This window comes from Oreochromis niloticus, linkage group LG9, assembly GCF_001858045.2.
Source record: "Oreochromis niloticus isolate F11D_XX linkage group LG9, O_niloticus_UMD_NMBU, whole genome shotgun sequence".
In the NCBI taxonomy this organism is placed as follows: Eukaryota; Metazoa; Chordata; class Actinopteri; order Cichliformes; family Cichlidae; genus Oreochromis; species Oreochromis niloticus.
Window position 1 is genome coordinate 28,207,252 of NC_031974.2, and position 14,313 is coordinate 28,221,564.

The 14,313-nt window shown below is 41.5% G+C and overlaps 1 protein-coding gene across 7 annotated transcripts in view; it reads right to left on the reverse strand.

Moving 5' to 3' along the window:
- Nucleotides 1–14,313, reverse strand: part of ccny (cyclin Y) — a 42,168-nt gene that overhangs the window by 3,820 nt on the left and 24,035 nt on the right. For 2 of the 7 annotated variants that reach the window (XM_025910175.1, XM_005471664.4), the window contains exons 2-11: nt 11,209–11,283; nt 10,134–10,154; nt 8,739–8,773; nt 8,621–8,644; nt 7,916–8,016; nt 7,779–7,814; nt 7,201–7,258; nt 6,724–6,843; nt 3,221–3,387; nt 661–823 (exon numbers count right to left, since the gene is read on the reverse strand). In XM_025910175.1, coding sequence (XP_025765960.1) covers nt 661–823; nt 3,221–3,387; nt 6,724–6,843; nt 7,201–7,258; nt 7,779–7,814; nt 7,916–8,016; nt 8,621–8,644; nt 8,739–8,773; nt 10,134–10,154; nt 11,209–11,275 — 792 coding nt within the window. In that variant the 5' untranslated portion in view covers nt 11,276–11,283. The remainder of the gene's footprint in view (nt 1–660; nt 824–3,220; nt 3,388–6,723; nt 6,844–7,200; nt 7,259–7,778; nt 7,815–7,915; nt 8,017–8,620; nt 8,645–8,738; nt 8,774–10,133; nt 10,155–11,208; nt 11,284–14,313) is intronic. The other 5 variants (XM_025910176.1, XM_003450235.5, XM_025910177.1 and 2 more) reach the window with 3 other exon arrangements.

The following is a 14,313-nucleotide window of genomic DNA, read 5'->3' on the forward strand; positions in this document are numbered from 1 at the left end:
TGGAGTGACTACAGAACATCTTTGCCTGTGTGTGTGTACTAAACATGTAGTGTGTTATGTGTAAGTAGTGGTTACGACACCACAAGTCTGAGATGGGCTGTGCTCACACACCAAACACACTTAGAAGCATTTCAGTGAGAAACTGACAACAATGACCTCTCAGTCACATCAGAGTTTCTCTCTTATTGTCCTGCTCAACTCAGGTGGGAATGGGAATTTTTTCAAAATCACAAAGACACCTGGGTTCACTTTTAGCAATCTTTTAGGTAAACTGATTTTTCTTTTGGGGTTATTTTGGGGCATTAAATAACTAGATTAATGTTGAGGAATGGTCTCATCTCCAAATACATTAGTCAACCAATTCCACTGGTCACATGGAGACGGCTCACCTTCAGCCAGCTTGATGTTTAAAACTCTAAAACTAAATGGAATGCAGCCAATTTATAACGCTCGTAAACCTGCTGCAAAAGGTTTGTTTAGTTTAGTTTATGTTTTTGTAATGATCAGAAGCTCGTCAAAATACCAACTACCCGAATTACCTTGGTTTTTCTATTTCACAACGTCCGGCTGAAATAAATTGATACTTTTCTCTTTTTTTTCTTGTTTCACCTGAGCTCCAAAAACATAAACCTATCTCTAGTACTTAAGTGTGCTTCTCACCTCTAGTTTTTGGGCCTTGTCCCTGCTGAGAGGCTCCAGGGGGAAGCTGAGGTTATTGGCCTCAGCAAGAGAGCGCAGGTCAAAGTAATACTTGGCGTAGACGCTGGACGGCACATTGATATTGAACTGCAGCAATTCCAGGAACTGACGCTCCAGCTCATTCCTTTTGCCATAAAAAAAAAAAAGAAGACGTGTGAGTTAGTTAATTAGTCTTATGCTATTTAAATAAAGGTTAGTTTGATTGGTAAAGCCAACATCTCACAGAGTGGCGTAGGGTGCACTGAGTAAATCCCCAGTACACCCACCAAACATAAGCCTCTTCTTTATGATAAAAGGGAATGCTATCTAAGCAAGGAACACTGAGCGTTATGTGTAAGAAAGAATTAATCCCACATCCTGAAAGTGCTATTGTCATGCAGTGCCTCGTGCTCAGCAGCTCTGTGATCCTCGGTGCAGCGTGATGACAGATGCTTTCATCTGTTACTCTTCAGTTGTGACCAAATCATTCTGCACTGTAACCACTAGCCATCTCTTCTTCCTACCCTTTGTTGCTCACCCACACATTTTCACAGCCACGCAGCAACAGACGGGCTAAATTTAGGCTCTGCTGTAGCCAAACTCTGCCTAATAGCGCTGCTTTTTCTTCATCTTTCCTCATTCAGCCTGTTTTCATCTGTTTCTTTTTGTGTTGCTCTGCTCCTCAGTGTTCTCCCAAGACATTTCTACTGTTCAGTCAGTGGGTGGAACGTTAGATTTAGCAGGCTAAGTTCCAGAACAGGGCTTTAAACAGACTCAAATTGACCTTCTGAGGAAATCTCTGGTCAAATCATGAGCCACAGTCCGGTAAATTGCCATATGGGAGCACAGCAGATGTGCATACTGTGCTGCACTCACTGGAGAGAATCCTGAACAGGTGGATTACGCTCATTGCTCTGTGAATCTGAGCCCAAGGACAAGAACAGACATCCACTGATACAGAAAGATGTGAAAGCAGGAGGGGTCAGAGGTGGTGTCTACAGCACCGAGTCCCTCCTCAGAATAATCCACACAAGTAGATTTGAGGTTGACGTGGTAAATAAGACTGAGTTGTCTGTCTTCAGGCTTGAGAGGCATCTTCCCCGTTTTGTTCCAAATGCACCACAATCTAAGATCAAGCCCTTGACACAAAAATGAAACTGACATTTTTGTCCTGCAAACCCAGAAAACTGTGAATCTCTCACACTGTCAACTAGTTAGAAACTAACAAACTATAATGTTTTTAAGGCTTAATGACGTGATACCATGTGGGTTATTAACATTTTATGGGGAAAGAGACAAGAGGTAATCTGAAGTCCCTCAGACACTCTAAGCTCAAGAACAAAATAAAATAATAATAATGTATACTTTATTGATCCCCGTGGGGAAATTCCTCTCTGCATTTAACCCATTCACTCAGTGAAGCAGTGGGCAGCCACCAATCTAGCGCCTGGGAGCAGTGTGTGGGGACGGTACCTTGCTCAGCGGTATCTCAGGGTAGCCATTCAGTGGATTTAAACCCCTGACCTTCCAATCATGGGGCGACCACTCTACCTACTGAGCTATCCCTGCTCAGACCAAAGGCATTAGACGAAATGGCCAGAGACTCTCCCCTCAAAGACTCTTAGCAGCTTTTGAAAACAGGCTGACCACACAAAGTCCGGCTATTCTCAGGACAGAAAGACAAGTGCTGCTGTATCTGCCATCACCCCACTCAGCAACCATGAGTCAAAGAGGACGCATTTATTTACATGGCTGACACTCTGCCAGGGGTTTTCATGGCTGTGTGGCATTTTAGGAGCCGGGGGGGTGCTGCGATATTAAATCGTTAGCTGCTGCTTTAGTAAATTCTGGACAAATTCTGGATTATTTTTCTGCTGATTTCTGCATTGATTAATCAGTAAAACAATCTGCAGCATTATAGGTGATATAAATAACTGGTATAGTCCTCGTTTCAGGGCCATTGTGCTCCAAAGATGTGACCTAAACCTAAACATGCGACTGATGTACAGATTCTATAAGACACAATCCCTGCTGGAAATGTTTCACACTGAACATTCAGAGGAATATGCTACAGTATGTTCTGAAATGTTAATGTTATTGAAACCATCATATGGTATAGTCAGTCATGTGATTCTGCACCTCCCACACAAGGACACTGGTTTCCCTTTTGAGAGAAGCTGTTGTCATGGAACCAGTCCAGACGTTTCCCAGTCATAAGATCACAGAAAAGAACAGAGCATGTGGGGAAAACAAAAAAAAGGACTAAATATCTTTGATTTCAGCTGCTGCCATCAGTTAATAATGTTTTATTTCTCTTAGTAACAAATCAAGTGTTTTAGCTGATTTATTCCATCCAAATAGTTAAACAATAAACTGTTTCTATGTTCTTAAACAACCATGTAATGAAAATAAAATGTCAGGCTTTAGCTTTTATCACCAACTCAGCTGTTTTAGTGCAGAAATAACTGCAGACGTCTTCTGCAACTGACCTGAGTCTATAGGTATATAGCTCTACGCTGCTGATGTCAATAAACTGACTCACATGTCCTCCACAGTGATATCCTTGAGAATTTGGCAGTAGTCGACGTTCCAAACCGCCTGGTCGTCCCAGACTTTGGAAGCCAGGAGGATGGCTCCCAACACGATCCGCTTCCAATTGGCAGGGCAAATGTCGATCTCTGCGTAGGTCAGGAGTCTCTCCAAATACACCTTAGACAAAGAGATTTGTCACAAGTAAGCATCTTGAAATAAAACAGTTATTTTAGCACAAAAACAAAGCTGAAAAACTCTGAATTTTGCCTTTTGTTTAACAGCTTGCATCGACTAGCATTAACAGCATCAAGTCAGTTTCCCACAACTAAAATATCCTACACGCAGGGTCAAAAGAGTCAGATTGCTAAACTGCTATCACTCTGTGTTTTCCTTCACCCACGGGTGTAACGCTAACACAAGGTACAAAAGATAAGCAAGTAAACACCACGTTAATAATCATATCGAGCCTTTGTTTCCTCTGGGTTTCCTGTGTTTAATTACCCTCTGTTCTCCCTGCCTTTGTTTGTCTGAAGGGTTAGTTTGCTGCTTTACAGTTTTGCAGTCTCCTGCCTACTCCTCCTCCATGATGTCAGAGGCTGATGAAATCCAGCTTCCCCGGAGCTCCCTCATGAAATATCCATGCCAATCGAACGCCTGCACCGTCTCCTTCTCTCTCCTTCGAAATAATTCCCACAGTCTACACGGCAGAAAGCGCACAGAACACACAGACACCTGATCCTCACAAGCCAAAGCATTTGTGCAGATGTTAAATCTTCTGATCCACTCATCATCATTTTGTTACAGTACAAGAGAGAAGGTCTTCTGTTAGATTTTATGGATTGAACTGTGAAAGCTGGAATAGTTAGTGCACAAAGCCCACATTCAGCTTTCATGTACAGTGAAAGATTTAAAAGTACACAAGCTTAGATTTGTCATTTCTTACTTTACTTTCTTTGCATTTTAACAGCCATACCGTTTTCAGCATGCATACCCTGAGGTACATCCTAATAAATATTTCAGTTTTCAGACTAACAAGGATGGCAGGTTGTGAAATGGAAATTAATAAGTTCTTTTACGCCACTTTGCAGCCCTGTTTGTCACAGCTCAGGTGGCTAATTAGACAAGTCGTGCTCAGTGGGGCGTCCTGCCTGAAGACAATACCAGCCTGTTTCTGCTGTAGCCCAAAACTGACAGCAAGTGACAAACACTGACAAATGAAAGAAGACTACATCCTGGCATAGCTGCTTCAATTTCAGGATGCTAAGCTTGCTCAGCTTGTCTGATAATAAAACACAGTAACTTAATCTACTACAATAAGCTTGTCTGTTTTTTCCGTCCCTCAAGAGAAAAACTGATTCGTCTTCCCAGAGGATGACGTGCTCACTCTCTGGGTCTCTTTCTTTTCCATCCTCTCTCTCCTCACCTCTGATGTAATAACTTGGGGAAAGCAAGACGCCCAGCTTTCATCTCAACTCCCCTGTCTAAATTTAGCCGTGTCAGCTAAGCTACACCAATAACCACCAGCCAACAGCTCCATTCAATTACTGACAGCATGGCAGAGTTTACACTGGAGAGCTGCAGGAGGCACGCCGTGTGCCGGGCTCTGTGTGCATCTGTCGCTCTCGTCCACCTGAACATGGACAAAGACGCACACACCGAGAACGTAACAGACACAGTGACTGTTTTTCAGTTACTCTCTGGACAAGTAGAAACACCCACACATACACAGTTAACACATTTGTCCATCTGTCATGAAGCACAGAAACCTAACACCAGGCCCCTGGGCTAGCCACATTAACAATGCACTTTGCTGGCCTCTAGAGACCCACGTGTTAGCCAGAGTGACAAAGTGTAGAAAGAAATGTTTCTGGGCAGATGAGTGGAGAAGGGGAGAGAGTCCATGTCCAAGCACACATGACTTACACAAGCTAGTAAAACATATACAAGTAGCAGCTACTTTCAGCGCCGCATATTTGAGTTGGCAGATTTTTACACAGGGTGCTCTTCCTGATGCAACCCTGAAGGATTTGTGTCTCCTCCCGGTGTCAAACCAAGGACCTTTCATATGTTACACAAATGTGTAAACTGCTACACAGTGGAGCCAGAAAATAATACGTCAGTAAAAACAGACACTAGAGCTAAACTGATTCTTTCCTAATTGTGCCATCAAATCAAACGTAAAGATAAACTATTAAACTGCTTAAGGCTTTAGTACAGAGAGACATAAAGAATGTGATATGCTCTGAAGGAGAGAGAAGAAACAAGAAGCACAGGTGAGCACACAGGATGTCATAAGTCATAGGGGGAGAGCCCACTGTATGCCAAAGCACCAATTATATTCTAATTATACACTTGCTACAGGCGCAGGCAGACCTCATACTGAAGTAATTCTGAGTGGAGACTAAACGGATTAAACTGCTACAAATCTGTTACTGAACTTTCAGCTCTGTCTCGTGGCTTCGTTTGTGCAACATTCTCCAGAAGGACAAACGGGCTGTTTCATATCATACAAAGAAGAAGAGTGAAAAATAAAGAGAGCCAACAATCTAAGGACAGCAGAAAACAAGACAGGCAGAAGCAATACTCCCTCCTAGTGTCAGCACTGAATTAGACTCACAGTCCTAATTCTCCTAATTCCTATCTGTCTCCCACGCTCTTGCGCTCCTTGATGATGTTAACTCTGTGTGGAGTCATGCTTCGAGTTGCTGAAGGGTCTCTTAATTAGGTTGTAACCGCAGGCTCTGGACACCCTTGTCTTCCTCCAATACAAACAGGAACTTCTAATCACTTGAAAGTATTTTTTTTCCTTCTTTGCTTTTGTTTTTTGTTAAAAGAAAACAAAAAGTTTGCATTTCATTTTGTTTATAACTGCATCAATGCAAAAATAATGACATTCACAGAGTGTGGCTGTATTCAGTGGTGGGGAGGGTTTTATAATCCACTTCCACTCAGGGCCAGCTCTTAATGTGATGGTCCCTCCAAGCAAACATGTAAATGGAGTCAAACAGCCCTTTTCCATTAGTACCTGCTCGGGTTGGCTCGGCACGGCTCAACATGGTTTTTAGCGTTTTCCCGTTAGGTGGTAGTACCTGGTACCAGGTGCTTTTTTAATTACCTACTCGGCCACGGCTCCAAGCGATCCAAAAATGTGACATGCATGCCACTGATTGGCTAGTCAGTCTCCTTCACAAAAATTAAAACTGCCATTCTTGAAACCTGGCAACATGGGAAATGACTGCACAAAAACAACACCACGGTCCCAGAGTCTGACCGAGTAGCGGGTGTAACATCGCCCCAACGTCCTCCTTTGTTGTGGTGTTTGTGTCACATTCAAATGATGTCACGGGACGTTCTGTTGCATTGCTGTAATGACCCAACCCACATTAGGTGGTTGTAATGGAAAACGAGTCGAAGCGAGTCGTGCATCCAGCCGATCTGAGTAGGTGCTAATAGAAAAGGGCTAAAAGCGTGCAGGGACTGGGTTTCACGGCTGAACTGGAATTGTTTACTCACCAAAGTGACTATGGCGCACTCGGCAGTGAGCTGTGCGGCACTGAACAGCGTCCTGACGAAGCGGTAGATCTGCTTCTGCTCAGGGTCGTGTTTGTCATAATCAGCAGGAACCTCAGATTTCTGCGACAAACACCAGAAAAGAAAAGAATGAAATCACATCGTTTCCCAAAGTGGAATCACAAGCTGCTGCTTGAGACCATCAGCTTATTTCTGAATGCAGAGGTTTAGTGTTGTTGGACATGGACGTAAAACCAAGGGGTTATGTAAAATGTGAGACTGAAATTGTCGAGCAAATATTCATTTTAAAACACGTCTGAATGATCCAGATGGCTCCTGAGATCACATAACAGATCTCGCCACTGTGTGATCCATGTGTGTTTATGTGCCGTTTATCAGCTCATGCAATTAGTCTTCCTGATGAATCCTGACAGCTCTAGTTTGCGCGTAATGGAAATTTATCTTCGGCTGCGGCCTTACTGAGAGTGGATGAAGCTTCTCATCGAAAATATCTAACAACATTCTTCCGTCGATGTCTCTGTAATGAAAAAGAGGAAAAGATTTCAAAGCGTGATGGAAATCAAAAACAGACTGCATGATTTCATTGATAAGTCCTTTAAATGAATGAATCTGCACTTCAACCATCTGCCCTATATGGAATTCTTACCACTTTCAGTTTATAGAAACGTGTTTATTCCTAAAGCTTCCGTGTTTTTTTTAAATATGAGATCTGTCAAGTCATGTCAATTCACCAAATTCTATTAACAAGACAAAAATGTGTTCCAAGCTGCATCTTTGCGAGCAGAAATGTGAGTCACTTAAGCGGCTACATAAAATAGCCTGTTCTTGTCTGCTTTGTGGTTTATTTAAAAATGTCTCCATGCTACAGCCTTTAGTAAGAACCCTTTGCAGAAGGATGTCTAGCTCAGCTGGATATCAAAGTATCTAAAGGGCAAAGAATTTAATATAATCTTTCTGGGTCAGAATGAACTAGGATGTTGCAGGGCTTTTGTATTTGGTGGAATTTTGGTGCAAAAGAAATAAAACGTTAATCTTACCTGTTCTTTATATGATAATATATTGCAAGAGCTACGCTGTAAGCACAAAAAGGTAAATAAAAATGAGTGTAAGAGGACAATAAGAGAAAAATCTTTCAATATTAGATAAAGCTGTGAATCGCTCAGACGGGGGTTACCATTTGATGGTGTATTTCAGGTTGGGTTGACTGACAGTGCTGTCATCAAGGAATATGGTGGAACAGGAGCTGTATTTCCGTCTCACTGGGCCCGGATAATGCTGGAGTTCAAACACGTCCGTACCAAAAAACAGAGACACACACGTCAATCTCTATTTCTGTCATACTTGGACGAGCCAAAGGCCTGGTATGAGGATGGAAAGTAGGGCACCTGTGAGCCACAAGCTAATCTGTGGGTCTGTCAGCGTCCCACTTTGTTGCATGCAGGAATGGTATTTATGGTGGAGTGCATCTTTAGAGAAACATCAAAAACTTGATGAATAGAAAGTTTGTCACCTTGAGTAATGACCTTTCTATTCATCGTCCATTCATTTGGTTCAAAATTATTAACTGGTGCATACTAAACAGGTTTATGACTTAAACAAGATGATGTTTTCTCATTTGGCCCTGCAGGAACTGAGTAATGCAAATTTTGTTCAAACAAAAAAGCACATTTGCACATTTAGCTTGTCCTGTCTTTCAGGTCTCAGGGAGTGTGGACAAAGATGACCTGCACCATAATACCATGCTTCTTCTACATTTGTACTACATCTAAAGCTTTTTAAAAACTAAGACTATAATTGGAGTCTGGAGTGTGGGATAAAAAAAGGGAGGAACAATGGAAACAGGTTTGGGTTACTTCGAGGGTCATTCGGAGGACTTTACCTTGTTCTCCGAAATGTGTGTGAACTTGCAAAAAATACAAGACATTAAAATTACTAACTGCACAGCAATTATACCAGCAAACGTCTTACACACAGTGGCTAACGATTCAGTTACTTACGTGGTTGATGTAAAGGCTCTTCCGTTTTTCTCGAACTGAAAAAGAAGACGAGAGAGCGCTTCAAGAATCTTTGTGTGAGTGCAGTACACAACCCTCACAGACAGGGAGCAGCATATAACCAGGCTTCAGAGCTGCCCTATTAATATAGACTTTCCCCCTGTGTATAATTATTATAAACCACATACAACAAAGCAAAGCAGCTTCAGCAAAAAGCAGTTTCTACATTAAAAAACAGAGAAATTTCAAAGCCTGTGAGTATTTTCTCCCCTGTGATTGCACTGGCAAATGTGTGTTAATATGTGGGAATGAGTGTGAGCTTATCAATTAATCCGTTCATCATTTAGACATAGATGTCTTAATTAATGCTCAGTCATCCAGGTAAGGAAATCTTCAGACACTGAAGAATTCACCTGGATGACTGATGAAACGTTTCACCCACTGAAAACACTACGTCCACATGAACAGAATCAGCTTCCTGTGATTGGACATACATGAGTCCAAATTAAATCAGGCATAGTAACTGGTTTATTGAAGTGCAGCCAATCATCTGAGCTCATCTCTTTTCTTTTTCTTTCTGTTCATACAAATCTGGAATTTTGCTACCTTACTTCTGTTTAACGGATGTGATTATTTGTTGGTTCTATGAAGCAGAGCTTCATCGCAGCTACGGCACACGCAACAGTGCGGCAGCGCTGTATGCATCTCTGTGTGCATCAGTATATGTGCTCAGAGCACGCAAAGGGAAAAGGGCTGCTAGCAAAGCAAACTGGAGCAGATGGAGAGCGCAGAGCACATAGAGACGTAGCACGTCGCCTTGTACGTCTCATCCCATACTGTCTGCATCTTACCTCTCTGGCACAAAGGCACACACACTCACACTGTAAAGCACGCTGAGCTTTTTCCACTGAGCAAATGTGAGTGTGTGTGTGTGACGTGTCTTTGACACCATCAAACAGCTGCACAGCTTAGTCAAAAAAAAAAGTAACAACAAAAACCACAAACCTAACCACAGTGATTTCTGAATAGAGTCATGAAACATGACTTCACTTGTGACACACCTTTCAAATCACAGCTTTATACTCGAGGCTGATTTCTAACTTTATCAACCATTTACATATGAAAACTGAAATATCCAGTAATTAGACGTGTGTCATTTTAACCAAATTGCAATTTCTTTGGCCAAGGCTGTGCAGTCCTGTTCCTACATCTCATGGACAGACAGGTGCAATGGAAGAAACGCACACACACAGAACGATATCAGCAGCTAAGCAGCAGAGACAAGTCACCTGCTAACAGAGGACGACACAATTTGAGTACGAGAATACGATGCAGTTTGAGACCACACAGTAAGCATGGTGTTACCTGCCTACCAAGCACAGACGCATACATGCTTACCTCTTTTGCTGGGTACAGCAACTGAAAAACAAAAGTCCAAGTTGTCTCCATGTTTATGACACAGATACTCACAACAGGCTTCATTATTAAGTGCGTCAGTAATTCAGTTACAGCTGCTGGGAGTGATGAACACAGCAGCTGTCACATATGTTAGAACCACATTGCTGTGTATTGATATTTATTAACAGTATGAGAACAAAGGCCAGCAGACTTTCACATAAGAGCCTGACGATTCTAATACAACACTATCAGCACCTAACACCGGAGCTATATAACAGCCTTCAGGCTACAGACTGCTCAGCTGAATCAAAAGCTTATCATCAAAGCAAAGAGATTATGTCTAAACTGGGAAATAATCTAAAAAGCTTCACATTTCAGTTGATAATAAGACATTCCTGTCATTCTAGAGGCACCCGACTGCTACAAGATCAATCTTTGTGCCTGCAAAGGAAGATCAAAACACCCCAGTGTGTCTTCAAAAATCTGACATGAAAGCAGACGGGACAGGGCTCCGTCTAGAGCTTTTATGTTGGATAAAAGCATGCTGGTCAGTGGTACTTGTGCTGATATCTGAAGTTCCACCTTCAATAAAAACAGCTTGCTATCTCAAAAAGTGGGCATATGCTACTGTCTTCTTTGCTTGACCTCACTATCGTAGAGGTGTCCATAATGCAAGTTATGATTAGCTACTATTTTTACCAATAAACTTATATTTTCCACCTGGTTGTAGATGGTTGTCGATGATCCACCTCCAGTGGCTTTGCACCTACCAGTGCACAGCTATGAACCACTGACTTTGCACAGAAACTCCAAGCATGTCCACAAGCTGCTTCCTCATTTTCAAACACACCGGAAGACATTATCCTTTACCCACAAATGTCACCCTGCATTATGCTATCCTGACTTTATCCATGCAAATCAGGTGTACACCTAATGGTGTGTCACTGATTACGAAAACACATTTATTAAATTTATCTCCTCTTCATTGTAGATTAATAACAATCATGACACTACAAATACTGTTTTCCCCATATGTAAGTCAGTGAAGAAATTTCAGAGAGATCTGAGAACTCACCATCAGTTTGTGACTTGCTGAGGAAAATGGTGCTGGCGCGGGGATGATCTGAGGGATTGTACTCCATGGGAAGATCTAAAGATGGAGGAAGGAAAACATAAGCCTCAAAGAAAAGCAGCATTTAAAACGGAGAATTTCATTCAAATGATTTAACCCCAAGCAGCAGAAGCAAAATATGCAGCTGAAAAATAACTGCTGTCAGGAAAAACAAAGTGTTTAAGTTGTTAGAGAAGTTACTATGTTCTTTTGGTAAAACTGTATTTAATATCATATAATCATCAGGATGAGGGGTATAACTTAAACACACTGCCGGACACAACCTTTAATTTTGAGGTTATAAATGTGGGACTGGCTTCATGAGTTAACCAACTCTCGTCTAATGGTCTGAGCTAAATGAAAAACAAATCTGTCAGCTGACAGTTTGCTGCACCAGCGCTGTGTAAACGGTGGTTTGTAAATCAATGCACTAAGCAAACACAGCAGAAGGCTATAGATTTGTATTGAATCACCATCTGCACACACACCACCTAGAACCCAAAGATCCCAGAGGAGCTGGCAAGAAAAACTGCAATAAATGACGAGCACAATATCATTCAGCACTGTACAGCTGATAAAAATCAGCTGCTGAAACCTGCTTTGTACAACATTCATCCTTTGGGTATGACGCTAAGTGCTTTGTACACTTATCCATCAGAGGGTGTCTGAATGTTTCAATGAGGCTTTTTTATAAAAAGATCAAAAGTAATAGTCCTAATAACTGAAATATGCTTACATGTTACATTTTTTTAAATGGAAAGTACCCCAGGTATTTGTTTGATTTGCTTTTATGTGTTTCTGTAAATATACTGCCTTCCCTTGCCAGATGTGTCTGTTTAAATCCAGAAGCAGCTACAGAGCCTAGCATATGGCTGTTATGCACAGCTACTGAATGAATATATCAGTATCAATTTAGTGTCCTAGTTCCTTGTCCCAATTACGTCCCATAGCCCCAAACATGGTGAAACGTGACATTTTACTGCTAAATTATAAACAGGAAATGTAGAATTCGGAGCCTGCAGACATAATAGTTTCTGTGGTTAGTGCAACAGAGAACCACTGTTGTTTGAACAGCAGACTTTTATTTGATCTCCAAGGTTGATTTAATGGTGGAATTTTCTGGTGACCTGTAATATCCTGCACTACCTTAGATGAAACCATTTGTTGACATGACTTCAGAATCTTTATTGTGCTCTGGTCAAGGTTAAACATTTACTCTCAAATGTTACAACAGCCTGAGGAAAATTTAATGATAATGTCACACTAACATTACATCGACACTGCCACGCATTAAACTCTGAACCAGAAAAGAAACAAAACTTCAATGCAAACTAGCAGCGTGGGGTGGTTAGCCAACAAGCGGCTTCCTGGCCTCCTGGATGATGTCAGCGCAACAGGAAGGGTCACAAAGAACCAACACCCAGATGGACAAATGCAGAGAAAGAGAAATTGATGTCAAGAGACAGGCAAAGAGTGAGAAGCTGATAATGAGAGAGAAAAGGGCAAAGAGGGCAAGAGAGCAGAAAAATAAAGTGATGAAGATGACAGATTTGACACATGATTGACAGAGAGGGAGAGAGAGAGGGAGAGAGAAACAGTAGTAGAGAAAATAAAACGAGTGAAGGTGATGACAGGGGAGGCATTAGGAGAAAAAAAGTAAAGGTGAGGGAGAAGAGTTTGGCTTGCAACCAGATCTCGCTGAGTCTTGTTGGTGTAAAGCTTTGGTTTACGTGTGCAATTAAACACACCATGCAGTGATAAGTACAGAGCATATACAGCTGAGATCACAGAGGCTCTTTGCACAGCAGCTTACACAAGCAAGCCGCTGCTATTGTCTACAAACTCTTTTGAACTATGTGTTGGAGAGCCACTTAAACAGCCTCAAAGGACACACACACACACAAATTCATATATATACACATACATACATATATACATATATATGTACACACATACACACACACACACACACACACACACACACACACACACACAGCTATGATGTAGGAGGTAGTGACAAGCAATGCTGAATAAAAGATGGGTGTGTGGGAAGAAGCAGCACTGGAGGAGAACTTAAGGTTGGTTAATGATGATGCACAGTGTCTGAACCTTAGTGATGGAGAAAGCAAGCATGGAAATCACAGTTTAATGACACAGTATGATCGTGACAAAATGCCCATGTTTTCTGTAGATTTAGATTTCATTTGTGGCAAGGGTCATACACCATTTCTTTTATGAATTATTAAATAATGCCATTTATAGAATCTCACCTGGAAATATTTTATTTGCCATCTACTTTATGACGGATAACCATGCAATATATTTAGCTGCCTCATTCTGCAGATAAACTCCAAGCAGCACTATCAAGTACTCCGGCGAGCATGCCAGGGAAGGGAAAACATACAGGAAGGCCTAGAACTAGCTGGTCAGCAATGGTTGAACATTCAAAATAAGAGTGCAACACAAACTGGAAACAGAGACCATTCGCCTTTAAAACAAAAGATGCAACTATTGCATAGCGTTGGTTTTAAATGTAAGGCACAAGGTTTACCCAATGAAACCCATCATTATTATTTCCTTTAGTGAGCAACAGATGATAGGGGGCCACGAACCTGTCTTTAGGCCTGTGCAGCCGACAGTTGTTTGCTATTCTGCAGGTGCCTATGTAGATCTCAGATTTATTAAGACCCTGTGATCCATCATTGGTACTCATTGGTACTCATTGGTAATTGCATGCCTGCTAGGCATGCAATTACTTGTACTTTGTACTTTTTATATTTCTGCTGTATAGAACTTTTTCAGGCATCTGTTGTTTAGTAAGTGCTATATAAATAAATTATGGCCTCAAATTTTAAAAGAGTTCCATCCACTTTGTGGTGCCAGCACTTATTTAAGTTGTCTCTGTTTTAATAATGTGTCAGTTCAAGCCTTTCCTCTCTAATTAGCTGTTGTGCTTTAGGTTATATGACATTTTCTGTTGTTTCTGTTTTGTTTTGTTTTGTTTTGTTTTGTTTTACAGCTGTTTCCTTTACGGTACCCTCATTCACTTGCTTAGCCTCATCACCAGGA